Below are 27,321 nucleotides of genomic sequence, written 5' to 3'. Positions count from 1 at the left end.
TTGGACTTAGTTATCCCCTCAAGCCCTCCTACCACAGAGCTGAAACATAATACAGTAATTTTCTATACAGCTGCATGCTCAGCGGTGGTACAGAAAGACAGCTACCATAACTATTATTTCTATTGTTTCCCATTAGAAAGAATGAGCATCACTTGGCTCATCAGGATTCCCAAGCACTAGTTACATACTGGCAAGCCCCTCCCGCAATAAAGGCAGATCTTGTCAATTTAATCCCACTTTCATGGATGACACTGGATCTGCTCACAATATTCAGTTTAATTCTTTACATCCCTTCACCTGCTGTACACCTCTCTGCCTTAAGCTGCTACATGGAGTGATACACTGCCCCCTCTGCTGTCCTACAAAATTAAGAGGATCCCGCTAAACTAATCCTAGACTTAACAAAAAGGAAACAAACGAATAAAAAAAACCCCACCAAGCCCTGTGAATTAATTTATCCATTGCTCTTCACCCCATCAAAGAACTTAGAATTTACAGGCTTTATTGATTCTCCATTTATTTTGAGAAATATAAAATATGAAAACCAGTTTACAGTTCTGGCACAAAAAATGATGAAGCAATAAGCACAAAGTTTCTTTTTACAAATAATGCTAGATATTTTTTACCATTCAAAAGTGCCTAGAGTTTTTCACAGCAAATAAAGTTTATTTACCTATATATTTTTCTTAGTAAAATATTAAATCTGTTTAAATTGCACATGAACACCTTGGTGAAGTAAACTATATGTAAAGTTTAAATACAGATTTATTATAAGCAGACAGTCATTAGAAACTATATGGAATGGAAAAGACTATCAAAGCTTAAATCAAAGATTGACCAAGAAAACAAGAGACATCACCTGATATGGCACAAGTGATTAAATTATTGACGGTTTGACAAAAAGTACTAAAGCCTGTTTGAAGTTCTTCATGGATCTAATACACTGCTAAAAACATTTCAATGCAGAGGTTTTGTAACATTTAAACTGGCAAAATAGTTTTTCGGCTGCTGAACATTTTTCCACAAGATTACAAGGCATCTCCTTCACTTAATATTTGAACTTAATATGAGTACATTGGTAGACAGGGAACGTGCATAAGAAAAAAATTACACCAAAGGTTGCTCTAGTTGACAATTTACTGTTTTGACAATAAAACAGTTGACAAAATTATCAGTTAAAATTAACTGCATTAACTTGCAACAGCAGAAGCTAGAACATTTTAAAATATTGTTCTTTAGTTGTTCCTTCAAAAAACTTGCCTTGCTCCAATTTCCACAATTGCTGAGGGGTTCAACCTACAGTTTTACTGTCAATACTATGCAAATTTAGGTGTAAACATAAGACTCCATAGATCAGGGCCGTAACTTTCACCCAGTATTCTTACTCCTCCATCAGACACTTGCACTGAATTTTATCAGTCATTATTGGGAGGACTCTTCAGTCAAGAAAGTGTGACTCGTGACCTAAGGTGTCCAACCTGAAATATTTTAGAGACCCTGCTGCCGTAGTGTCCTGCATCTGCTCTAACCTTTTGGATTATGTTTCTTAAACACAACCCCCTTAACATTCCAAGCTGAAGATACAAAAATTCATGTATCCGAAGGCTTACTGATTTTAATTCCTGACCTTCAAGCTTGCATTGATGTAATTTACATAAGCATTTTTTTTCAAGCTACAACACAACTGATTCACTCATTTTTGGTATCTTTTGCAAGTGGGCAAAGGAAGCTTTGATTTGTATCAGAAATCAACATAGATAGTAGGGTCCAAATAGAAATGTTATGTTGCTTTAAGAAAGAGAGCAGCGTTGACAATGGATCTACGATAAATTTTCCATTATGTCATTTACTTGAAGCAGCAGAGGAAACACATATGCACACTAGATTTCTTTGCACTGAAGCCCAGCTGTTTAAAAAATGCAGGAATATACTCTCAAAATTAGTAATATATTATAGGCATGCACAACTTCACATACCTAAACAACATCAAGGGACAGGACCTAAAACATAGGCTTTGTGAAGAATTCAGCAATGCCTCATCGTTTTCAATCTAATGAAAACCCAACCACTTTAAATGAGAGTGCCAATGTGACCCTACCCCAAAAGTATGTTTGTAAATCAGGTTTTAAACAAACCAAGTATTAAAGCAAGTTCAGCCTATGTGAAGAAAATTTAAATCGTGATCAACCAAATTCAGAAAGGGAAAACCAAAAGACTTTAAAATTACTTTTTAAAGGTTCTCCAGCTAAACACTTATTATTGTTCATCTCAGTTTAATTGAATACCCCTTCTTAAATAGATGTAGAGAATATTACAACAAAAACAGTCCATTAGTGCCCAGTTTTATGAGTAATTTTAGACTTAGAGTACTGATTGAAATGGAAAATATGGTATTGCAAACACAGCAGTGCTAACAAATACAAAATATGCAGCTTTTGAAAATAAAGCAGCTCACAAGGCACTTGCTATAGTGGTCCATTACATGAACAGTATATATAGTGCACCCTTAAAATATCATTGTTATGTAGTAAGCTTTTCCAGTGTCAAACTTAAGATTTATTAGAAACAACCACTGGGTTCTGCATATCCTGAAGTAGTTATTGAGCAGCATTGCTTCATATAATGTAAATGAAACAAATTAGAAGTGGGGTATAGAAGGAGAATACTTTAAATAATTTCTTGGCATGTGAAAGTTTTTCCGTGTAGCGATAAAATTAAGCATGGAATGTCATTCTGACACACATCTCTCCCCCTCTCGACCTCTCCGCCCCAAAAGCTACATTCCTACTACTGGAAGAGCCCAACATTTTAATTACAATTGATTCTATCATCAACTACTGGTTTGGCTCATCATTTGCAGCTTTGAAAAATAATGTGCATAAAAGTAGCATTAAGCTACTTTCCTTTCTAGAGCAAAAACTGGCAGATAAGGAAAAGTAAGTACCTGCAAAAATTGTAGATTATTTCAATGGCTTAAAGTGGTGAAAGTCATCATCAACACAGTTGATACTAGCTTGATATTTCTTTTGTTCACAACATACTTCAAAGGCCAGAAGAGTTACAGACCTGATCACATCTCCTAGCATTTCTCTGTGGGAATGGGTTCTTCATCTCCCTTTAGAAAGCATGCATATATTAAACCATACTTTTTAATTACTCCCAGACTGAGAAAGCTTGGATCATACAAATGTATCTCCCATCTTAAGGTTTCCACAGTTGCATGTTGGCTAGAATAAGGAAAACTGTCATTGATGGAAGGATCTGTAGATGGGCCAAAGGAAAAGTTAACATTCTAAATTAAAAACAGTCCCAAACATTAGCAAGAGGTACCAACTTATTCAGGGGACTTCAATCTACTTCAGCCCAGTTATGGTACTTATTTTGTCCATAAGCCTTAGAGTGAGAAAACGTAAGCACTTGTCCAGAATTACTGCACATAGTCCATTTTTACATTCTACTCTGCAGAGCACTTCAAATTTCCTCAAATTCTCTCCAACTCAAATCAGCAAACCCCAAATCTAATCCTCATTCACACTTTTGCATAGTTTGGCATTTTCTGGAGTTGTACTTTTGTTTTCTTTCATAGCTTTTGAGGGACTCATCTGCCACATGTGCAAGTACTTCCAGTCTAAATCCTTCAGGAAAAAAACTTGAGTCCCACTTAAGCAGCAAGCTGTCCAGGACCGTTTGAAATTCTTCTTTCAATTCAAAGTAAAGATTACTCAGTTTTATCTACACTTTCAGATTTTTCCCTTTGCATCATGCAGCGACGAACTATGCTGTCAAAGCTTCCTAGGTAAAACAGGCCAACGATGCGAAAAATGCCCATGCAAACAACCTGGAAACAGAGAAAAATATCTTTAAATTAAAGATCCCAGATTGCAGCATATGACTTATTCGTGAAATAAAAAAAGTTCCAGGCAGGTATGTTATATAATTTCAAGAAAACAAACTCAGGAAAACCATTTTAACTATGTAACAGTTCAAGACTGAGTAGCGGGTAGTAATCTTAGCTTTCCAGCCAACTTGCTGCTTCAGCTTGAAAATACCACTTCAGTTTCCTAAACTCAAGAGCAATTTGATGAAAAAAACATTTGTATAAATGTTCTACATTTCGAAGTATTACAAACAATAAGAAATTGAAAGAGTGGGGCTTTCCCAAATCTTACCTGCTGAAGGCCTTCAGTAATAGAAGTGACTGGTGACATTCCACTTGTCAATATTGATAGCATGTAACCATCTGATCCAACCCAGCTGTTAAAGTTCCCTTGCTGGATGGAAGGAAAACAGCAATTAAGAAAAAAGTAATTTACCCATTGTGGCAAATCATGACGTGTCTTATCTCAACAGCTATTCTTGATGAACATAGCTGACTGATGTCACTAACAGCAAATATTTCTATGTTAAAAAAAGCAACACCAAGTAAGATTCAAAATATTAAAAAATATTTTGTGCTATAAGGTAATATTCCAGAAGGTATTCACTTAAAAACAGACAAGGAAGCCAACCTCTCTTTAAAGAGAGGTGTGCTAAGTAACTGCAGATTTCTTTACAAGGTAGAAAGTCTCTAAATGCTTTATTGAAGCAGGCTTAAGGGTGGAGAAAATGCATGATGGTCTCATCTGTAAATATATTTCTAAAATAGAATTACACCTTAACTCTGTCAGATCACCAACCACTGCTATATTTGGAGAATACTGCTTGCCATTTGTTAAAATTAGTTTGCTATCACATGAGATTTGGCAGGGGGAGTGAATTTCAAATGCTAGGTAACAAGTCCTCCTTCATTCGCATCAAGGACTTTTAACTTGCCCTCCTCAACACCGTGCAGCCCACAGCCTGCTAAGCAATTCAGCTGGTGGGAGGACAGGAGCCAGGAAAAGGTTGTTTTTTGACTGCTCATCAGCAACACTGCAACTCTCTAGCTCTGACTCCCAGAACTGTTCCCATTTGTTTCCAGCAGACTGGAAAACACTGAAACACTGCAGGACTAAACCTGTGGACTGCAGAAGTCAAGGAAGAAGCTGGTGTTCCTGAATCAGTGTTAGCAGTGAATCTATGCAAAATGGTAGAGGATATGAGATTTGGTTATTTTCCAACACACATCTGAGAGGACAGTGAGTTCCTAGAGTACAGAGCTACCTCTCAATTTCTGTTTTAGACTCTCAGCTGATGGCTTGAGTGCGTTAAGACCATGTCTGAACTAATACACCACCCAAAATGATGGAAAGCATGGTGTGGAAACAGTAGATGCTTAAGATTAGAAAGGAGTTTAGTTCTCCTTAAGCCCCAAAGCAGAATGTAAGCTGTACTTGCTTTTAAAACTCACCACCCCAAAAACAGACATAATTTTGTGGTTATGTGCTGTATTTGTGAAAATACTGTAAAAACTTCCCAACTGAACACCTGCTGTAGATGTAAATAATGTTGAAGATCAAGAGTATTTGGAACTGCAAAATATTTAAATTTTAGCATTCAATCACTGTGCTTTATGAACATGAAATGTCATGTTTGTTTCCATTCTAAGGTGCTTTATTAGCATGCAAACATTCTATAGCCCAAAACATTAACAATTCCTCAGAAAAAGCAATACACCTTGAACCACTAAGAGCAGCATTTTATGTACTTTCATCACTCGTAAATCACAAAAGACATTAAAAGCCAACAAGACTAGACTGACTTCATTTATTGTAAAATTATTTTTATACTAACTTGTCTTGAAGAAAAATAAGACAGTCCAACAAGCTTTTGAGGTCAGACAAATGGTATTTGATACATAAAAAGCCAATAGAGTTCAGAGCTTTAAAGTCAGCCATAATCTGCCTTTGAGACATTGCATCATACTGATGTATTACTTTGTTCTGTCTGATGTGCAATTTCAGATACTTTTTAGTTCCAAGACATTGTATAAAATCATTTGTGGGCACAAGGGCAAAAGAAGAATAAAAAAGAAAATGCTTCTTATTCAAACTAACCAGCAAGGATTACTACTTCATGTAAACTGATCTTGCATTTAGCTTAGCCATTGTCTTACAGTCTACAACAAGCATTACATGCAAACTTAGTTTCTCTAACAAAGAACATACTTTTAAAAGATGATTTACTTACAATGGCATCTTTGACTATAACTCTGGCGACTTGTTCTGCTTGGCAAACAGATGACGTTTCAGAAATTAGCTTCGTCTCTAAGGGCTTTAGTAGAAAAACACCAATGTAAGTTTGACTATCAACACACAAGAGAGAAATATATGAAGGTCAAATTTTTGTTTTGGGTCTTCTGTCATGGATGACAATCGTTAGCAATTGGTATCACACTGTCACCTAAAAAAATCCATTAAAGAAAGGTAAAAGCACCTTCATATAGAATAGTCTAATTTTATGAAGGTAAATGCCAAGTTTTCATTGTTTTTTTTTAATTTATTACTAATAAAATATTAAAAAGTGTTTTTTCCAAGTATTTTATTTTCATGGGAAGCTACCAAAATGCTTAAACTATGTCTTAACAATTGTATTAGTTCATTTATGTTTTTTGTCAGAAATGAAGATAAGCCTGAAATATTGTAAGATCCCACGAAATAGTCTTTTTTCTTAAAAATTTTCTCACAACTCCACAACCTGGTATACACCAAAATGCATCACTGCACTTCATTTCTTGGTGTTTTAGAGCATGGATGCTACTTTAGCTCACTAGAAGCAAGCAATTACGGCAGTTATTTTAGCAATCACAATTTCTTTCACAAAAAAAAACCCAACCCAACCCAAACCCAGCCCCCCAAAACAAAACAAGTCTGGTCTGTTACAGAAACAAATGGCAAAAATATGCTTTGAAGTATGCAGAACCATGTCTGTCATTCATATCCTTTTAGCAAATAAAACAACAATGGAGCTAACTGCACAGCAAGCTCAATGTTAAAATGGTTCTCTTGATGAAGAAAAAACAGTGCTAAATTAGGTAGAAAGAGTACTTGGTCACAAGTTGACTTGTTGCAATGGCCGATTCAGTTGTATTTCATAACACTTCAAGAATTCAAGCCTAGCCAAACACTGGGACTACTTTAATTCCAAGATGAATACGTAAAAAAAAAAAAGTATAGGGAATAGGTGAGCAGCTACAGGTTTTTCTCTCATTATCAATCCAAAGTACTACAGAAAATAAATTTCACAGAAACTGGCCTATTTCCAAATATTTTTACCATTCTGAATTCCAAATTCACTGGCAAGGCTCAGTGAAAACTTTTTTCTTTCTGTTTTTTTTTTTTTCCCTAAACTATGTGTATTTTAAGGAGGGGCTGGGGGGAAATCGGTGTCTTTGCCAGCAGAAATCACATACAAACACCTTTTACATGTTTTCCTATAATGATATGGCTTATGTCAGCAGATCTCCATTTCATAACCCCTATGCCCTTTTCAGCTTACTGGCCAGTATCAACCAAATCTGACAGAGACACAGGGATGTCAACAGGAATTAAAATACTGGAAACTGGGCGGGGGAGGGGGGGAAATTCAGGTGGTCAGGAGCTGTAGCAGAAGTTAATGACAGGTTGAGAAAAAGACAGGCAGAAATCAGCCATTGAATACTTCATCTGGCTACTCAGCCAGACAAAGCACAGTTGTCATTTGTAAAGCAGTCACCTCAAAAAACCCACAGCCAATCAAAAAAACCCCATCACCAAACAAAACTTAATGATTAAACAACGAAAAGCTGTATCCTAGTTCCTGATATTTTCTTTCACTGAATTCAGTGATTACAAAGGAAAATAGCCTAGTCCTGAAGAGGTGCAAACCACAGAGACAGATGTCCTAAATGGAGTAATATTAAATAAATGCAACAATAATAAGCAAATATCTGAACTGTCATAGTAGTGCAATATTGCAGAGATTTAAGTTGTACTAACATGACAGGAGCGAGTCACCTGAAGACTTCATGTAGGCTAAAACAAAGCGTAAGTCTTTGCTTGAAATACACCTTTTGACAAATAAGTTAAATCTCACTGAGTCTCTTTTCAAGAGAAATCTTAAGATGAAGAGTGCACTTTGCTGGTGACTATTTCCCTAAAAAGGCTACTACAAAGAAAAAAAATCCCAGAGAATATGCAAACTCTACAAGAATCTGCAGATGTTTAATTCTGACACTTCATATGGATGCACAGGAGTACACATTTAATAGAGCATATCCGCATCAAGAAATGAGGAGGTAAGAAGTGTGTTATACAATCCCTACTGATTCCTACACAAAAGGTGAAAGACAATATGGAGTTCAACCCTAATTTCCTATTATACATAATGGGGCATCTTGAAAAGTCTGATCTGCTTAGATAGGAGGTTTCTAGTTCACAGCATGCAAATAACAACTAGACACATTTTTCTCTGGTTACCTGAGACTTCAGTCTGAACAGGGGGCCTGAATGTAGGTCTTGGAATTATACTTCCCATGGAAGGACATGTGAAATGATGAGAGGAGACTAACATTTTTGAAGGTCAAAACTTTCACTTTCAAGGTAAGCCAACTGAAAAAAACCTACTGCTGACACACCCTTCTGAAAAGAGATACTGTCATTTGCACTACAAACACACTGCAAGAGTTTCCTTCCTACTTTAATACTAGACAAGAGCCACTATTAAAAGCTGTGTAATGACATATATGCATGAAGTGTGTTTAGTTTGCAGACTTCTTTGAAGTTAACTGAGGTTTATGTTGATCTGTCACATCTATGAGAACAACTGCTGATTATCAAAGATCCAAATAGGGTTATTATTTCTAGTGAAAGTAAAGTGAAGCTTTAAAAACATCACAGTATAATTGAAGAACAGTTTACCTTTGTTTTACTTTCTTCTGCAAAGCCAGGTGTGTCAGTATCTGGAGGATAGGCCACCGTTATGTAGATATTATAAGGTTTTACCTGTATTTTACAAAAGGAAGTGTTATCTTAATACTGACAGAGAGTTTACATGTCCCTCAACCTCATTAGTTTCTCTTGTATCATCAAAGAAATAGAACAAGCATTAATTGAAATTGCTTCAAGTGTAAAGTCACCCTCATGTTCAGCATTTTCAAGACTCAGGAGCTTTGTCAAATGAGAAAGCAAAACAGCAAAGACTTTAGAGATGGTTGTGATGTTTTGTTCAACAAAAATATTAAAAAACTTTGCGTTGGGACATAAATTATTTGATGAATCTAGGCGGCTTTTAAGACATTTAGGAGGAATATTAAAGTAGATTAGCTCCCCAATTTTACCAATTTCAATTTAAAAATAAGACAAGACTATTGCCGAACACCAATAGCCAGCATTCCTAAACACAAGGCCGAAAAGGCTTTCACTGAGGCTCATCAGCATGCTTTTTTGTTGTTGTTTATGTCAACATACTATATTTTTGTTCTGGGACAAGTATGAGTAAAACAAACAAAATTACAATTCAAATTTGATCTCTTTAAGAGGTATACTCAAGTCACAAGGCTTTTCAACCCATGGGATAAACTTGCAAGGGGTCAAAATCTAAGGAGACAAAAAATAAGTAGATAGTGTGAAGAAAAATTGAAGGTGTCATGTCAAGGATTGCATTTAGTTTTGTATTTGTATGCATGTGTCATAGAATTACATCACTTATTGCACTGCTATTCATAAACTACTACACTGCAAATCTGCACCAACATTCTATACTGAAAACACTGAAATATCGTTTATCACAGGTCCACAAACACCTTACTTTTAGTTTTGAATAATTCAGTCTTCAAAAAATATCTGTCATCAGTCTGAAGAAAGACCCTGCAGTCACACTGTTCTATTTGGCAGGCCAGAAGTGATTAGAGGCAGTTTTACCCCCCATTCTTACTCTGTTCAAGGTAGTTGTGTGCCTTGATCAGGGTAACAACAGGGACCATGCAAGGGTCTAGAACCAAACACAGACACCTAATATATAAACACTTAACTAAAATATATGTTCTTAATGGAAGAATAGGAAGTAACTTTCAAATAGCTTTTACCTGTCTTACTACAATGTTTGGTTTTTAGTCTTGAATTAAGCATAAGCTTAGATCACAGTACTATAAAAGGCTCATCTATATCAACAACTGGAAAGGTGAACCACTGTCAACACAATTATTTTTTGTGTGGACAAGCCTCAAATTCTAGCTTGCAAGTTTTACTGTTTCATATGGTTCACATACCACTTACCATTGCCTCACAAACAAGTTAGGAATCACTGGCCTGCCCTTAATGCATTCAGGACATCTTTAGCATCAGTATGCACTTAGAGCCTTGAAAAATACTTTTACTCAAAAGACTTAAAATCCAAGACCTTTTAATTAAAATAAAAGAGTAAAAAGATGTCTGCACATGCGGTCATCTTCAATTCTATGGAACAGATTCAATCTATTCCTTCTTAGGCAACTGAAATCAGCTTAGTTTCTGCAACCCCATGCAGAGCAACAGGATTGTGCTGCTGCCAAAAAAGGGCCAACACAGCACATAGACATCAGCGAGGCTGCACAAGAGCAAAAGAGAACCAATTTAATGAAAATGTGCTGTGCTGCTAGTTAAAAAAAAAAAGGGGGGTATTTTTGTTTACAATAGAAAATACTTCAATTATTGCAGACATACCTCCATCTGCAGGGCTTCAGCCAACCCTCGAAGGGCAAACTTTGTTGGAGAATAAGCTGTATAACCAAACAGGCCTAATTGCCCAGCCTGAGATGATACAAACACAATCCGTCCCATTCTTCGTTCCTTCATGGTAGCGATTACTGCTCGACTGGGGTAAACACTACCCAGATAATTGACTGCCATTAATCTCTGTACAAACGATATGAATATGGTATTTGAGCCACAGATTCAGAATCCTTCAGCTGTTTGGTAGTATTTATAAAAAATCCCTGTTTCAGTCTGCATTAACAATGAAGTTCACTAGATCCGTAGTTCTATCAGCTGGCAAGAGAAACCATTGTTGTCTATTCTACAGCTTCACAAACTGTTTTATAACTAAAAATCTCACTCCAAGCCAAAAGAAATCCAGTCTATCTACAAGTCTTAATAGCATCCAGGATACTGATAATACTGTGAACCATATGGCCTTCAAGGAAAAGAGAATATTTGAGGGAAAATCTAACCTAAACAGTGTCCAGGAAGCAATCAATTTATACATGATATATGAAAACATACTGAAATGAAAGTTTAAAGAGCTTTCTAAAACAGGAAATAGGAACAATTCTATGTATTTATGCATTTTAGATATTTTAATCTTTGGCAGGATAAGGGCAAGTCTTTCATGTTACTCTCTAGAAGACCTAAACCACAACTGATAGCCTATAAAAGCAACAGAATGGACGATTCAAATTTATTATAGAAGTCACATCTATTCCCTATTTTCAGATGATTCAATGTTATCTGTAGATGACTGGGGGCTGGAGGGCTGTGGGCATAAAGTAACCAAAATACAGGGGTTTGTTTGGTTTTTTTTGTCTTTTCATCAGAGCAGCAGCTACTCAAGCTGCAAACAATTTGTGCAGCTCAGAGCTGAACACTGTTAACAGTCACATTTTTCCTAGACATGTTATTAATATAAAAAAAAAATCTTCAGAAAAAACTGAGACCATGTGAAATTCAGTGCCTTTCACAGTGCATTAAACAATAAAAATATATGCCAGGCTTTTTGCTATACTGAAGACTCACTTTATCTCCGAGCAACAATTAACTGTTCTGACCCATCAATGGACAGATAGTTAGGTGAAAAATTAGAGGCAATCCTCACAAATCTCAAGGTAGATTTTAATTCTACAACAAACAGCTACCACAAATCAGGTGCACCACTATTCATACGAAGTCTGCAAAGACACAGGAATGCAATCTAATTGTTAGAATGGTTGAATAAGAAAACATCATAAAATAAAAAAAGGATGCTCACTCACTTCAAAAGAATTAACTTCAATATCCTCAAATTTTCCTGTAACTGATGTTCCTGCACAATTTACAAGCATGTCAACTGGCCCCAGCTTCTCCTGAGCCTGGAAGAGGAGAAAGAGGTTAATATGTATTATAGGAAGTTGTTTTTTTCCCTGCTAAAGAACATTATCATTATAAGAAACTATTTCCATGAGAAATACATCATACATAGATAAGCTTAAGATACACAGATGAAGCCATTAGTTCCTCACCTGCTTTAGAACATTCTCCACCTGTTCGTAGTCTTTAGATACATCAACAGAAATACACAGAACGACCTAGAAAAGGAAAATGAAACAATGTTGTTATAACACAGTTAAGTCCAGTAACTGTTGACTCTCAGCCTTTCAAAATGAAACAAAACCCCTAGACCTATCTTTTCCAGGGAAACAAAAACTCTTTTTGACAGGACAGCTCTCACTTCTCCCCCACTGGAGAAAAAAAATCCCTGTCCCCTCTGAGCTCCTCCCCCTCGCATATACACATTCTCATACAACAAAAATTATATTAAGAACAAAAAAGCACTTAAGGATCTTCAAAGCATACATAAAGATGTGCAATGTATAATTTCCAATTTACTGTAATAAGACATTCCATTACTTGAGTTACTTACATAAAGTTTAGTAAAAACTACTCTAACTAAGGCTGCCAAAATTCCACAGTGCTACATTTAACTTTCATCAGTGCTAGACACAAGTCAAACCACTGGTGTGGCTTAAGCTCATCTTTAAAACTTTTTTTTTCCACATCATATAAAGTCACAGTTGCAGAGCATTGCTCTGAAACTGCACTATCAGGGCTGCAAAAAAACTCTTCGAAAAAACATGAAGTGTTAAAAACCTGCTAACTTTGGTACTGGCCATACACGCTACTCTTTATTTATTTATTTTTTATTTTAATATCAGTAATAAACTTAGTTGCATACTGTTTATTTGGGACATGTGAAGGAAAAAAATAAAATAAAAATTATATGAGAAACTGACTAGCTGCACAGTGTCATAAATGCCTAAAAAGTGAAGTAATGTGCGTATGTTTACTCCTTGTCTGGACACTAGAGATTATGGGGTTTAGCTTGAAAGATACAGAAAAATTAAAATAAGCATTGGCCTGGGGTGGGAGGTTTGGGGGAGCAGAGGCAGGACAGAACAACAAAAAACAGATGTCAGTGATATCTAAGCTTCATTGCAGCTAAAAGTAGGGCCCTGTTTTACTTAAAATCACAAATTACTTTCAGCAAAATTATCTCAGAATCTACACTTTGAAGCACCTTCAAATCAAGTTCTAGCCAAAGGCAGCACTGCCTTTGGGTTACCACTTACAAACTGTAAGATCGCCACCAACTCCTGCTTGGGCAGGTATTGACATGAGCTACCCTCTCTGCTGAGCAACCAGCATAGCTCCAGGGCAATTAATCTTGTTGAAAGGAAAAGCAATCTCATCTTGCAATAAAAGGAGAGACTCCTGTATTGGTGTTCCAATTCCTATCCTTCCTGTCAGTTGTCAGTTCTGCCTCTGCAACACTTCTTAGCTGCATAAACAGAATCTGCTTGCCATTCCTGTACAGCAGCTTGGCTTTCCTGCCTCCCGGCATTGTGTGTAGTTGGACATCAGAGTAAACTTGTGGTGTAAGTTATTGGCAGATTTGCATGTATCTCCCTTTAAGGCTTTTATTACATTTTGGAAATATTTATGTTCAAGAACAAAGTAGCAGTTGAACAAAAATGACATTGATTTATTATCTGGATGTCTTTGCAAGATCAGTGAGGAGCTTAAAAATCACAGTTCTCTATCAAAATTGGAACAATTGGTTAATACATCAGATTGCATAATTAGATATTCACACTGTGAACAACACACTCGAGAAATACTACAGCTTTTATTGACTACTATCACATGATACAATTCACCTCTTTGCTTCCATTATCATACATTCCTTCTACTAAAATATACCAATTACCCTTCACTCCAAAGCATGTACTACAGATCCACACCTAGGACACAGAATATGCTGCTAGAAACAGTCTAGTATCCTCAGTTCTATTCCTCACCTTTTGTTTGAAATACTGTATGGTGTTGGATCATTAACAAAGCCTTCACAATAAAAGATCAATTCAACTCCCAGTGAAGCAACTGGGAATATTAGGTGTTAGGAAAGGGCTTAAAAAATACTGCAAAAACCCCAAGGGTTTTGTTCCATTGCACACCTATACCCATAAAGGCTGCACTGTCAGCACTCTGAATAAATTGCATGCAAACATCTTTAAAAGAACATTTGCCAAGTTGAATGCTAAAATGTATATAGATGCCAGACCCTAACAACCTGGTTTCATGTATATATCCAAGAGATAAACAAGAGCTAAACAGTGACAGCAAATGCTCACGTAAAAAATCATCTTTCCTGGCTATTTCTTCGCCTGATATCTAGTAAATCTAAGTCTCTCTGTGTACATAATCCAGATGAGACAGCATCTTCTTTCAGCACTTACACTTTCAGTAATCCTTTTATACAACTTCTCTTGGTTCAGCTACCTTCAATTCCCAGCTTCTGATCTGCAGTTCCAGTGTGAGCTCTGCCTTCGACTCTCTGCTTTTTCCAGTTCTGTTCTTTGCATTAAGACCAGGTGGGCTTCCCTGTGACCTTGTCTACAACCCAAAAACAGCTACAGAAGAGCCAAATGACCTGTCACTGCCTCTGCTTCACCTGGCTGCAAGTCTACAGCTGCTTCTGCAACAGCAGTCCTGTTCAGCCCTCACTGGAGCTTACTCAACCTTGAAGGCACTTCCAGCAATTTTAACTGAAGCTCTCATGAACATGCACCAAGTAATAGCCTTTTTAGAAGTCTGCATCTATCAAGCTTGGACAGATTTTAACAAGAACATCCTGACACAGTGTTTGACAAGGGATTAACTTTAATGCTAAGCCTGGGAAACTACTAGAGCAGCTAAAAGAAAATGGTTATTTGGATTATTTTTTCTTTATGGGCAAAATACAGTTTCTCCTGACCTCAAATGGCTTAGTTTTTCAAATAAAGTTGATCTGCAGCATGCACAGATAAAAAAAAATCAGCTTGAGCCATTTGACAAATACATAAGTAAGCTAAGTGAAAATCTTAACTAATAAATGGAAGTCTTAAGAAAATTTTGTATCAGCTAGTACTGACATTATTGCCTCCACGTATCTGGCTTTTTCCACTGCTTCTTTTCAACAGAATATCTGATTTATCAACTCAAATCCCTTTTCACAGACAAATACATTGCTTGAATTTGTAATTATGAGAGTAACAAAAAAGTTCAGGAACACAAGAAAGGAGAAGTCAAAGATGTTAACTGCCTCAATACTGTTTCCCCTCTCCCCTTGATTATTAGTCTGTGAAAAACTGATTTTAGCATTTCATCTTGAAGGTGTATATTTTGAACATAGCAAGCTTCCCTATTCTAAGTTAGTACCTCCAGAAGCTCTAAAAGAGTGCCTTTATGCATGAGGGCACTATCTAATTACCAAAAAACCTTCAGGGTTTAGAAGTCTGAGAATTTCAACAACTATCTGAACTTATTTCCCAAGACAATCATTGCATCTATGAATTGCAAAAAAAGATTTGAAAAAAATCTGGCTCTTCTACTCCATCTTTAAGAATACAAATGCTTATTGATGGACAGTAAATTGCAGCTATCCCAGAAAGCATATCACACCTACAGCTGAAGACATCAATCTTTTTTGAAAAGCAGCAGGCTAATGCACTAGCTAGACAACATCAAATGTAGCAGAGTTCAGAACATCTCAGGTAAGCAGATTGGTATCTTTTAATTCAAATACCGAGTTCTCACTCTTTTGTTGAACAGTTAAACATGACTAATGAAGTATGTTGCAGAGACTAACTTAAACAATACACACAACCACAATAGCTACTGTTATCAGTGATCTTACCTGCTTGTCATTAACTGAATACTTTTCTATTTCCTTCTTTGTCTGCAACAGCTTGTTCTGAAATGGATAAAAGAACAGCTAAAGCACTGCAGCTCAGAGTAGTTAGTCTTTAGTAAGGCTTAAAAACATGCCCTAAAACCCAGAAAAGGTATCTTCAACTAGTTATAACACTTCACAATTGTAATTTTACAAGTTCATGAATATATGATGAAAACATGAAACCCATCAAGCTATGAAAACTTGCTTATCTGTTTTTTACTTCATCTTCTAAAGCCAGTACTAACTTCCGTAGTAGATGTCATGCTTTTGTTTCATACAAGTACACAAAGCACTTAAGAGACTGTAGGTATTAATTTTTCTCCTGCATTTTGGCAGAGGTTTCTATTTTATATTTTTGTAATACTACAGAAATTATTCTGAGGAGCAATCACTGTAACGAAATGATCATAAAATTAAACTAAAATTTGGTAAATTCAAATTGTCATGCTCCTTTCCAGGAAAAAAAAAAAAAGTGCTAGTTCTGGCTGCATTCAAGGTTATGCAAAGTAAGTTCTCAAGTGTAAGTTACCAAAACCAGCTGCGACTCAGGCCCCCCGAAAAAGTTAACTACTTTCATTTCCTGAATATGTAGGGTTTTTTTCTCTACAAATAAAATAACAACCCACTATGAAAACAGAGTCATTCCAACTAAATTCTGAATATGTCTTACTCAAATAAAACCAATGCAGCTCTCCTCCAAAGCTGTCTTGATGAACAGTTTTTCACTAGTAAAAAGTATGATGTAATGCTGATTAGACATCAAAATATTCTGGGGATTGTCTTTAATCCCCCAGTTGTCACTTACTGTACGGAAATTTTTCAGTTTTAAAGAATACAGGATTTTTCCTGCTTTTGTTCTCTGCCACAGATCTAGACAGTGAAATAATAAGTGTCATGATAGTACTGGCAGAATTTTAAGGCAAGCTACTAACAAATCCATGTTGGGGTACACTCCTTTAAAAGGCAGACACCTCTGCTATTCAAATGCAACAATTTGAAATGCTTAGGATCCCCCTAAAATATATGCTGAAGAAAATATGAAAAATTATTAATTTCAAAATTATCCCCCACCTATATGGACAGTTTAGCTAGTAAAAATAAACACACAACTTACCTCGTCCCTTGCAATCAGTGTTATGAAAGCACCTTGCTTATAACATTCAATAGCAATACATTTTCCAATTCCACTGGAGCCTCCAGTTACCTAAAAGTTATTTTAAAATGGAAGTGTTAGTCCACTGTTCTCATCCGTCTTCCCATACAGTTCAAGTTAAATCAAATTAAAATTATAAAAATTTACTAAGGTTAAAATATCACCCAATATAGTATGAATAAAGAAGGTACACTAACGTTAGTTTACTTACTCAGTATGAATGAAAAGTAAGATGCCAATAGACTGATGAGCGTTTTTTTCCTACCCCAAAACCAGTTTAACCTCGGTGGTTTTTGGTCATTTTTTACAAATCAGGCACACTCAGACCCACTCCCACATTCTGAATGTTATTTCTAAAAGCAGAAGTAGGTAAGAGTTTGAAATCATTATTAGAGTTAGCCACAATAATACAATTACATACTGGCCCTCCATACTTGGTCACCATAGATATTGTTTCTGGAATTAACAATTTTAGATTGCCTGCTGAAGATAACACCACATAAACATAAAATATCTTTTTTCCTATTAAAAAAATCTGGCCAGGGACACTGAGAGTAACAAGAAAAGCATCTAGAGGTACATCAGTGATAAAAGGAAGGGCCACATTGTGGGCCCTCTCCAGAAGGAAACATGAGACCCGGTCATGTGGAACCTAGAGAAGGCTGAAGTAGTCAATTACTTTTTTGCCTCAGTCTTCACCAGCAAGGGTTCTAGCCACACAGCCCAAATTGCAGAAGGTGAAGGCAAATGCAGGGACTGTAAGAAGAAAGATCTGCCCATTGTAGGAGAAGAGCAGGTCCAAGACCATCTAAAGAACATGAAAGTGCACCAGTCCATGGAACTGACAAGATCTATCCATGGCTCCTGAGGAAACTGGCGGATGATGCTGCAAAGCTGCTTGCAATCATATTTAAAGTCATAGCAGTCTGGTGATTCCCACTAAGTGGAGAAAGTGGAACATAACCTCCATTTTCAAAAAGGGGAAAAAAAGGAAGACCTGGGGAAGTACAGGCCAGTCAGCCTCACTTCTGTGCCTGGTAAGATCAGGGAGCAGATCCTCCTGAAGGCTCTGCTAAGGCAGATGGAAAATGTGGAGGTGTTGGTGGCAATCAGCATGGCTTCACCAAGGACAAATCATGCCCGTGACAAATTTGGTGACCTTTTACAATTACTTCATAGCATTGGTGAATAATAGAAGAGCAACTGATGTCATCTACCTGGACTCATGCAAAGCATTCAATGCTGTCACGCAGGACATCGTGGTCTCTGAACTGTAAAGATTTGATGGATGGACCACTCAGTGGATAAGGAGTGGCTCAAAGTTGTGGTCAACAGCTCAATGTTCAAATGAAGACCAGTGACAAGTGGCATTCCTCAACGGTCAGTCCTGGTCAGTGCTTTTCATCATCTTTGTGGCAACATGGACACTGGAACTGAGTGCAGTCTCAGCCAGTCTGCTGATGACACCAAGCTGTGTGGTCTACACACTGGAAAGAAGCGATGCCATCCAGAGGGACCCTAACAGGCTTGAGTGATGGGCCCATGCCAACCTCATGGAGTTCAACAAGGCCAAGTGCAAGGTCCTGCATCTGAGTCAGGGGCAATCCCAACCACAAATACAGGCTGAGGGGAGAATGGACTGAGAACATACACGAGGAGAAGGACTTCAGGGTGTTGGTTGATGAGAAGCTCAACAAGAGCTGGCAATGCATGCTTGCAGCCCAGAAAGCCAACCATGTCCTAGCTGCATCAAAAGAAGTGTGGCCAGCAGGTCGAGGGAGGATGATTCTGCCCCTCTACTCCTCTCTCATGAGATCCTACCTGGAGTACTGCACCCAGTTCTGGAGCCCCCAACACAAGAAGGACATGGAGCTGTTGGAGCAAGTCCAGAGGAGGGATACAAAGTTGACCAGAGGGCTGGAGCACCTCTCCTATGAAGACAGGCTGAGAGAGTTGGGGTTGTTGAGCCTGGAGATGAGAAGGATCCAGGGGGACCTTATAGTGGCCTTCCAGTACCTGAAGGGGCTACAGGGAGGGACTTTTTACAAGCGTGTGTAATCATAGAATCATAGGGGTTGGAAGGGACCTCGAAAGATCATCTAGTCCAACCCCCCCTGCCAGAGCAGGGTCACCTAGAGTACATCACATAGGAACGCATCCAGGTGGGTTTTGAATGTCTCCAGTGAAGGAGACTCCACAACCTCCCTGGGCAGCCTGTTCCAGTGCTCTGTCACTCTTACAGTAAAAAAATTTTTTCGGATATTCACCTTGAACCTCCTATGCTCCAATTTACACCCATTACCCCTTGTCCTATCACTGGTCATCACTGAGAAGAGCCTAACTCCATCTCCCTGACACTCACCCCTTACATATTTGTAAACATTGATGAGGTCACCCCTCAGCCTCCTCTTCTCCAAGCTAAAGAGACCCAGCTCCCTCAACCTTTCCTCATCAGGGAGATGTTCCACTCCCTTAATCATCTTTGTGGCTCTGCGCTGGACTCTTTCCAGCAGTTCCCTGTCCTTCTTGAACTGAGGGGCCCAGAACTGGACACAATACTCCAGATGCGGCCTCACCAATGCAGAATAGAGGGGGAGGAGAACCTCTCTTGACCTACTAACCACACCCTTTCTAATGCACCCCAGGATGCCATTGGCCTTCTTGGCCACAAGGGCACATTGCTGGCTCATGGTCATCCTCCTGTCTACCAGGACCCCCAGGTCTCTTTCACCTACACTACTCTCCAGCAGGTCAGCCCCCAACCTATACTGGGACATCGTGTTGTTCTTCCCCAAATGCAAAACTCTACACTTCCCCTTGTTGAATTTCATCATGTTTCTCCCCGCCCAACTCTCCAGCCTGTCTAAGTCTCTCTGAATGGCAGCACAGCCTTCTGGTGTGTCAGCCACTCCTCCCAGCTTGGTGTCATCAGCAAACTTGCTGAGGGTACATTCTGTACCCTCATCCAGGTCGTTGATGAAGATGTTGAACAACACCGGTCCCAGTACCGACCCCTGAGGGACTCCACTAGTAATGACAGGACAAGGGGTAATGGCTATGGCTGGAAGAGGGTAGATTTAAATTAGACATTAGGAAGAAATTCTTCAGTGTAAGATACTGGAACAGGTCACCCAGGGAAGTTGTGGAAGCCCCATGCCTAGAAGTGTTCAAGGCCAGGTTAAGTGGAGCTCTGACCAACCTGATCTAGTGGGAGGTGTCCCTGCCCATGACAGGGCAATTAGAACTAGATGATCTTTAAGGTCCCTTCGAACCCAAACTATTCTATGATTAAGAGGCTGTAATTGAGAAAATGCTGGAACAAAAAGGCTAGAAGTAATTATTGTAATAATATTCTGCTAATGAAATTAGTTCTGAAATACAGATTTCTTAATAATTGGAAAAATAAGTGATTCAGATTGCTCTGGAAATGGTAATTTTTTTCCTTATCAAAACCTTTCAAAAGACTCCAGAGAAATCAAGTTACCATCACCATTTTAAGTACAAGAAAATGAAGGCACTGAACTCATTAGTGGAAGAACAAAGATTCCCAAAATCTAACTACACACCCTATCAAAAGCCTTGTGTTGTCTCCTCATCTGCCAACACTTCAGTTTTGTTTTCAGAGATGCATTATCCTTAAATTTCTTCCCACTCCTGGAGCCAGTAAAGTCAGTCAAGTCAAAAGAACATTCCCATGAGTCATTAAACTCTTCTTTCATATGAGCATTTTATCACTAACCTTTGAAAATAACACAGTGCAAGTCAAATAATCCCAGCAAACAAAGACATACAATATGGTCCAGGGTTTCTGACTTTTACAGTTTCTGTCTGCAGTCACAAATAGGCCAAGAATGGCCATAACATTCACAAAGACTGATTTCAGCTCTTTAGGCTTCCTCTATTATTAGAGGTAGCTACTGCAGATCAGCTTCAGACTACCCTAACCTTTGGGGAAGGCTCCAAGATCCATGTCCTGTTCTAGAAATGTGAAACCTGGTCTGTAGTGTTCTGAACCAAGGATACTGCTTTCAAAGTTAACAGAGTCCCTAAGAGTGCAAGTGTTAGTTAACGATTTGGGACTTTAGAAGAACCCCAGAATTGATTTAATGCTTTATTATGGAAAGAAGTTAAGAATTTAGGTGTATTTGCAAAATAGCTTGCAAAGATTTCAATACATCTCTGAAAACATTAAAAGACTCTGTTTGATACATTCAGGCAGACCTCATTGCACAGCATTTGTGAGCTGCTTCTACGTATTTTCAACAGCAGCAGGTATAACAGCACACAAACTAATCAATGTGCTTGGGAGACTGCTCCAATTCCCATTTTTGGCACAGCCCTGGGAGACAGCTCATTACTACCTGCACAAACTGCTGAGTATCATGGTCAACAACATTTAACAGGTCAACTGCACCAGCGCTTGAGGAATTATTTGAAGATGAAGGTACTGGCACTCAAACTCCGGCTTTTCAGACAACACTAACACACTGCAGAAAGACAAGGTCTGAAGTCAGACAAGAAATGGAAAAAGGAAGTTTTTATTCACAGTCACACCCAAGAGCACTGGATAGGGCTCATGTCAGATAGATCGGTGACAGAAGACAATCTCGGTTAGCAGGAACTTTAGTGTTTAGGTGGGAGGCTGTTACCACTATGTGGAAGCCTGTAAATAATAAATGCATCTTTCAGGAACATGCACCACAAATGCCAATATAACAGAAAAAACAAACCCTAACACTACTGAAAACTGACTTACCCTTGTGAACAATAATTCTACAGTGCTACTGCATTTCATTAGCTCTAAACATCTGAATTGCCACTGATCCCTAAATCCCACTGATTTCTAAATTTCAGTGTAACCCAGCATCAGAGAGGTTAGCAAAAATAAAAATCTGGTCACAGCAATTTCAAACGCAGAGTAATTTCTGGACAGGAAGGGACAATGAAATCCTAGTATGAATTCAGATGTTCGGAATGCAATACCACCAGCCCTCGAGAAGTGTAACTGAGCTGCTTCTGTGTTTGAGAACACCAGGTACCAAATTAGCCATTCAAAAAAGGGTCTAGCTCCAACTTCTCAAGCTATGATCCTTGATAACAGAGTTCATCTTCATAGAATGATAGAATCATCCTGGTTGGAAGGGACCCTGAAGATCATCAAATCCAACCATAACCTAAACCCCCCTATCATAACCTAATTTACCCATTCAGTGCTTAAATCATGTCACTACGCACTATATCTACATTTATTTTAAATACTTCAAGGGAAGGTGACTCTACCACTTCCCTGGGCAGCCTGTTCCACTGTCCAACCATTCTTTTGGTAAAGCAGTGCTTTCTAATATCCACTCTAGACCTCCCCTGGCACAGCTTCTAAGGAGCATAGGGTTTATTTCCCCCTTGATAAATGGAAATGGGGTGAGGTACAGAGAATTTATATGTTTGACTTTCAAATTTGAGACACTGGAAATACACTTTACCTGATGAGGCAGTCCAGTTCCGAATTAAGAGAACTGTGATGGGGAATGACCAAAATCAAGACTTGACTGATATGGTTTATTGACTGTGACCTAGCACCAGATGCAAGCCAGCTTCATGCTTTTAGACAGTGCTCTGACAGAAGGTACTTAGTTCCACGGGAACAGAACATCCCTGTAATCTGCTCTAAGCGGTTAGTATGCCTGACTAGGCTCAAAATCTCTCTTGTCAAACTATTTGGATACATCCAAGCCACAGATCCTATCACTCCCAACACAAGAGCTATGATGCTGAGACACCAAGATTGGCTGTCCTTAAAGTTGACCACAGTTATCATGTTGGGATATGTAAATAAGTGGTGAAACTACCTCTAAACTAGAGGTGGTCCTTATGCATGTGGATTTGGCAGGATGATCCTGAACTATGTCCAAGCAAAAGGCCCTTTTCAATCTCAATGGGAGACAGTCCCAAGCAGAGAGCATCTTTACATTTCCTGCCATTGGTAGTCTACCAACTTTGATAAACTGCATTCATATTACCAAGATCTCAGGGTTTGTTTTTTTTCACAGACATTTAAACTTGGCTTTAGAAAGATTAAGGCTGAAACAAGAAGGGGAAGGTTAGCGTTGGTACTTCAGCAAGGATAGCTTCTAAACATCACTCATGAAATTTACAGAAGGCTGCTTTTGCCCTAATATCTGAAGTTTGTGTTGCATTCTGCTCCAACAAGGCACGTATTAAACAGATTTTGGTCTTTTTCTGTGAGAAGACATCAGTGTAGTCCTTACATAGTGTTATGGTCCTTAAATATTTTCACAAGTCCCTCAGTCATTTCAGCAGCAGAGAACTCTTACTCCCAGTAGAAGACCATAGAATGGTTAAGGTTGAAGGAATCTTAAAGATTATCAGGTTCTAACCTCACTGCTATGAGTAGGGACACCCCACACTAGATCAAGCTGCACAAAGCCTCATCCCACCTGGCCTTAAACACCTCCAGGGAGGGGGCATCCACAACCTCCCTAGGTAACCTGTTCCAGCACCTTACTACCCTCAGAGTGAAGAATTTCCTCCTGATGTCTTACCTAAATCTCTCCTCTTTCAGTTTAGAATCATTATGCCTTGTCCTACCATCACTGCCCTCTCTGGTGAAAAGTCCCTCCTCAGCTTTTCTGTAGCCCCTTCAGGTACTGAAAGGTGACAAGAAGGTCTCCCTGGAGTCTTCTCATCTCCAGGCTGAACAGCCCCAACTCTCTCAGCCAGTCTTCATAGCAGAGGTGCTCCAGCCTTTTGATCATCTTGGTGGCCCTTCTCTGGACCCTCTCCAACAGCTCCAAGTCTTTCTTATGCTGAGGGCTCCAGAACTGTACACAGTACTCCAGGTGGGGTCTCACCAGAGCAGAGCGGGAGAATCACCTAAGAATTCACTTTACACACCCAATGTGGAATGCCTCCCTGAATTAAATTTCTGATTTACCGTACAATCATCCAATATTTTTCCTTATGCATTATGCTAGAACATTTGAAATTCAAATGTACAGCTGTCCAGTGCTATTAACAGCATATACATATCTAAGACACAGTGAACTCTGAAACAATTGCTCTGTAATCCCTTAGCATGAATACTTTAAGAGCATAAGTCAAAATAAAACAAGCAGTGTTCTGCCAGTGGTAACACAAATAAAATCGTTTACCAGTAGATGTTTGTTTGTATCATCGAGTTAAATATATTTACAGCCTTTTCCTCCATTAATAGATTAATACAGTGATTTCTCCAGCTGGATTTCTGATTTTATGACTTGCAGGAAAATTCTTTTTGAGGCTTCCACCAGTATAAAACTGAGCTTAAACTGCTAATGTCAGCAGCAGCAGCAGTTAATACAGGGAGGTTTCTCCAACAAGACTACTCTCATCATTTTCAGTATGAACTTTTAGAAATGAACTGTTCGGATTAGAAGAACCAGCACCAATACCTTTTCAAGAGTTTAATCACATAAAGAACAGACACAACTTGAGATAATCAAAATAGAATACAAAACCAAAAATAAACCAGCATTTTTAAAAAATAAAATCCATTAAGCGTTTTATTGTTTGCCATTCTACTTCTGCAGAAACATCACAGACAGATCTTAAATCTGCTTCACCTTTGCTTTTACACGGTATTGAAGGGTTCCTAAAATCTTACTGAAGTGTAACTCATTAACAAGCATTATTTCTGTGGGAAGAGCCACAAGCAGAGAACCTTAATGCAAGTTCAAACACACCTCGCACAGCATATGATGCTGTAAAGCCAGTTACAGCACCCAAGTAACAGCTATTGCATAAAGCAAATTGGGAATACTGTTGCAACTTGGAGAGATCTAAATTGCTCTGAGGACAGCTCCATCCTCCAAAGAGGAGCTCCAATAATAATAACCCCAGAACAAAAAGGCATCATATAGACCTCAAAAACAAAACAAACAAACAAAAACCCAAACAAACAAACAAACAACTCAGAGTAGCTGAAAATTTACCTGCATGTAAAAGGTCTAACATGTGGATTATCCCGAACTCCCACTGTAATAAAGAGCATCTGCAAGCGTTACTCACCCCCTTCAAACCAAACTACAGCTTCTCTGTAGAAAACACAACTTAGGGATTTAAACTTCAGTTAAAGGGACTTAGGATTCTAAAATTTAAAAAGGATTCCAGGACCCCAGTTCTTTGAACTGTTTAACTCATTTGCTCTGATGCATCCAAATTCCCTATTTTGTGATCCACCGGTAAGTACCTGGGTACTGTTCCCCTTCCTCCACCCCCAAACAACACAGACACACACACACAACTATTAGCGATGTACTTAATTCATGAACTGTTTCAACAGCATGTTCTTCCGAAGGCTTCCTTCTAAAGACTTATTTCTACCATCTTGCCTACAGACTGTCAAAACATGGCTCATGGACATCAACATCTATGTACTTAATGGCGAAAAGGTTGATGAGTACCATCTGATCGCTTCCTTTATATTAGTCCTCCCACTTCCTCAGCTCTGACGTGTTTGTTTAGAGCATGGAAACCACGGATTCTGCCTTTTGCTCACTGAGCGCACATGCCCCTTAAATACCTTGGGAGATGCTGAAAGAAAACAAAACTCGAGGCAACCGGTAACAAAAGGACATGTCGCAAAAAGTCATCGTTCGGGCTGAAGGCGGCTCGCATTCCTGGGGACTCAGGTGATCGCCCTAAGCCACCCGAGACCGAGAGCGGCTGCCCGAGCCGCCAACACGGGTCATTTTCTTACCACCCGGACTTGTGGCCACCGCGTGCTGGCAGCTGGGGGTGCTGCAGCCCCCGGCCAGGATTCCTCGCCAACCGGCGCCGGGGCAGCCCGCACGCTCCCCCTCCCCAGAGCCGGCCCTCGCCACCAGCCCCCGCCGCTGCCGCCGAACACCGGCCCAGAGGCGCTGCCCGCCCCGCCACGGCCCCCCCCGGGCCCCGACACCGACGGGCTCTCCCCGCCGGCCGCCCGGGGCCTAAGGCCGCCGTCCCTCCCGCAGCCCTGCGCGCCCACCCGGGGGGCAGCGGCCTCCCCTGGCCGCAGAGCCCGCCGCCGTCCCGGGGCAGAGGGAGGCAGCGGCGGGACTCCCCGCCTCGCTCGCTCGCTCGCTCACTCACCACGACGTGCGCGCCGGGCAGCTTGAGCGACTTGGGGCTGATGAGCGGCGACACCATGTAGAGGAGGAGGACGAAGGCCACGAGGAAGGCGGCCGCCAAGAGCAGCATGGCTCGGGCTGCGCCGGCGGAACGGGGTCGCGGCGAGCGAGGGGCAAGGCCCGGCCCCACCCGGCCCGGCCCGGCGGCGGCGGCGGCTGCACAGAGGACGAGCGGAAGGGATGGGGGCCGAGGGCGGGCGGCAGGGGACGGCGGCAGGGCGGGAAGGGAAGGCGGGCAGGGGAAGGCGGCAGGGCAGGTGTCCCCGGGCGCGCCCGCCTCCGCCGCGGCGACCGGCGGGAGGGGGAAGGCGCCGCCAAGGGCCCCGCCGGGAGGAGGGGAGCGGGGTCGCCACGCTGCCACCTGATTGGCTGCCGTAGGCGGGGAGGGGGGGGTGGGGGGGGGAGGGTCCGCGCCCTCGGATTGGCCGAAGGGCGGGGAAGCGTGCCCGCCGATTGGCCGAGGGGCGGGGCGGTGCTGGCGGATTGGTGCCCGGCGGCCGCTTCGCGGGCCGGCGTTGGAGTCGAAGGGCGGCAGGGAAAAGAGGCTCCTTCCCCGGGTCGGGGGGGAGGGCGGCGGCGGCCGCCGGGAGGTCGCCCCCTGGGGGCGAGGCGGGAGCGCTGCGCTCGGCGCCCCGCGGGGTCCCGGAGCCGCCGCACGGGGCGGGAGACGCTTCCCGCCGAAAGGAGGGTCCGTGCGGGGCCGTGCGGCGGGGGGTGGGCGGCGGGGAGCGCTGGCAGCCCGCGGCCGGCTGGGAGCTGAGGGGCCGGCTGCCCCGCCAGCCCGGCTGCCGGGGCTCGGGAAGGCTTCTCCGGGGAGGAGGCGGTCGAAGAGCTTCGGGGAGGAGAGCTCGGCCCCTTGTGGAGGTGTCGGGAGAAGCGGGGCGGCTCGGGCTGGCGGGAGGGAAGGCTGCGGGGGGGGAGACCGGGTGGCGGCCTTCCAGGGCCCGACGGGGCTGCGGGGCGGCTGGGGGGTGACATCCTGCGGGGTCGTGCGGTGAGAGAATGGCTTTAAACCTCACGGGGCTAGAGCTCGGTGAGACCTGAGGAATGCATTCTTCAGGGTGCGGGTGGTGGGACGGCGGCACAGGTGGCTGCCCCGTC

The 27,321-nt window shown here is 40.7% G+C and overlaps 1 protein-coding gene across 2 annotated transcripts; it reads right to left on the bottom strand.

The window, feature by feature from the left end:
- Positions 1-500: 500 nt before the first annotated feature.
- KDSR (3-ketodihydrosphingosine reductase) lies at positions 501-26,523 on the bottom strand. Of its 2 annotated transcripts, none has more exons than XM_051612784.1 (10): positions 26,183-26,523; positions 17,015-17,104; positions 15,862-15,918; positions 12,149-12,214; positions 11,903-11,998; positions 10,599-10,790; positions 8,817-8,900; positions 6,109-6,192; positions 4,170-4,271; positions 501-3,838 (listed from the first exon to the last, which is right to left on the bottom strand). In XM_051612784.1, exons 1-10 carry the CDS (start codon positions 26,288-26,290, stop codon positions 3,719-3,721), a joined length of 999 nt encoding a protein of 332 aa, XP_051468744.1. In that variant the 5' UTR covers positions 26,291-26,523; the 3' UTR covers positions 501-3,718. The 2 variants fall into 2 exon arrangements, with proteins under 2 accessions (XP_051468744.1, XP_051468745.1); XM_051612785.1 differs by lacking the exon at positions 26,183-26,523 and adding an exon at positions 25,513-25,636.
- Between the last annotated feature and the right edge of the window lie 798 nt (positions 26,524-27,321).

The sequence above is a fragment of the Apus apus genome, chromosome 2 (genome assembly GCF_020740795.1).
Source record: "Apus apus isolate bApuApu2 chromosome 2, bApuApu2.pri.cur, whole genome shotgun sequence".
In the NCBI taxonomy this organism is placed as follows: Eukaryota; Metazoa; Chordata; class Aves; order Apodiformes; family Apodidae; genus Apus; species Apus apus.
The sequence above is the reverse complement of the archived record's forward strand: the minus strand, read 5'-3'. Positions and strand labels throughout refer to the sequence as shown.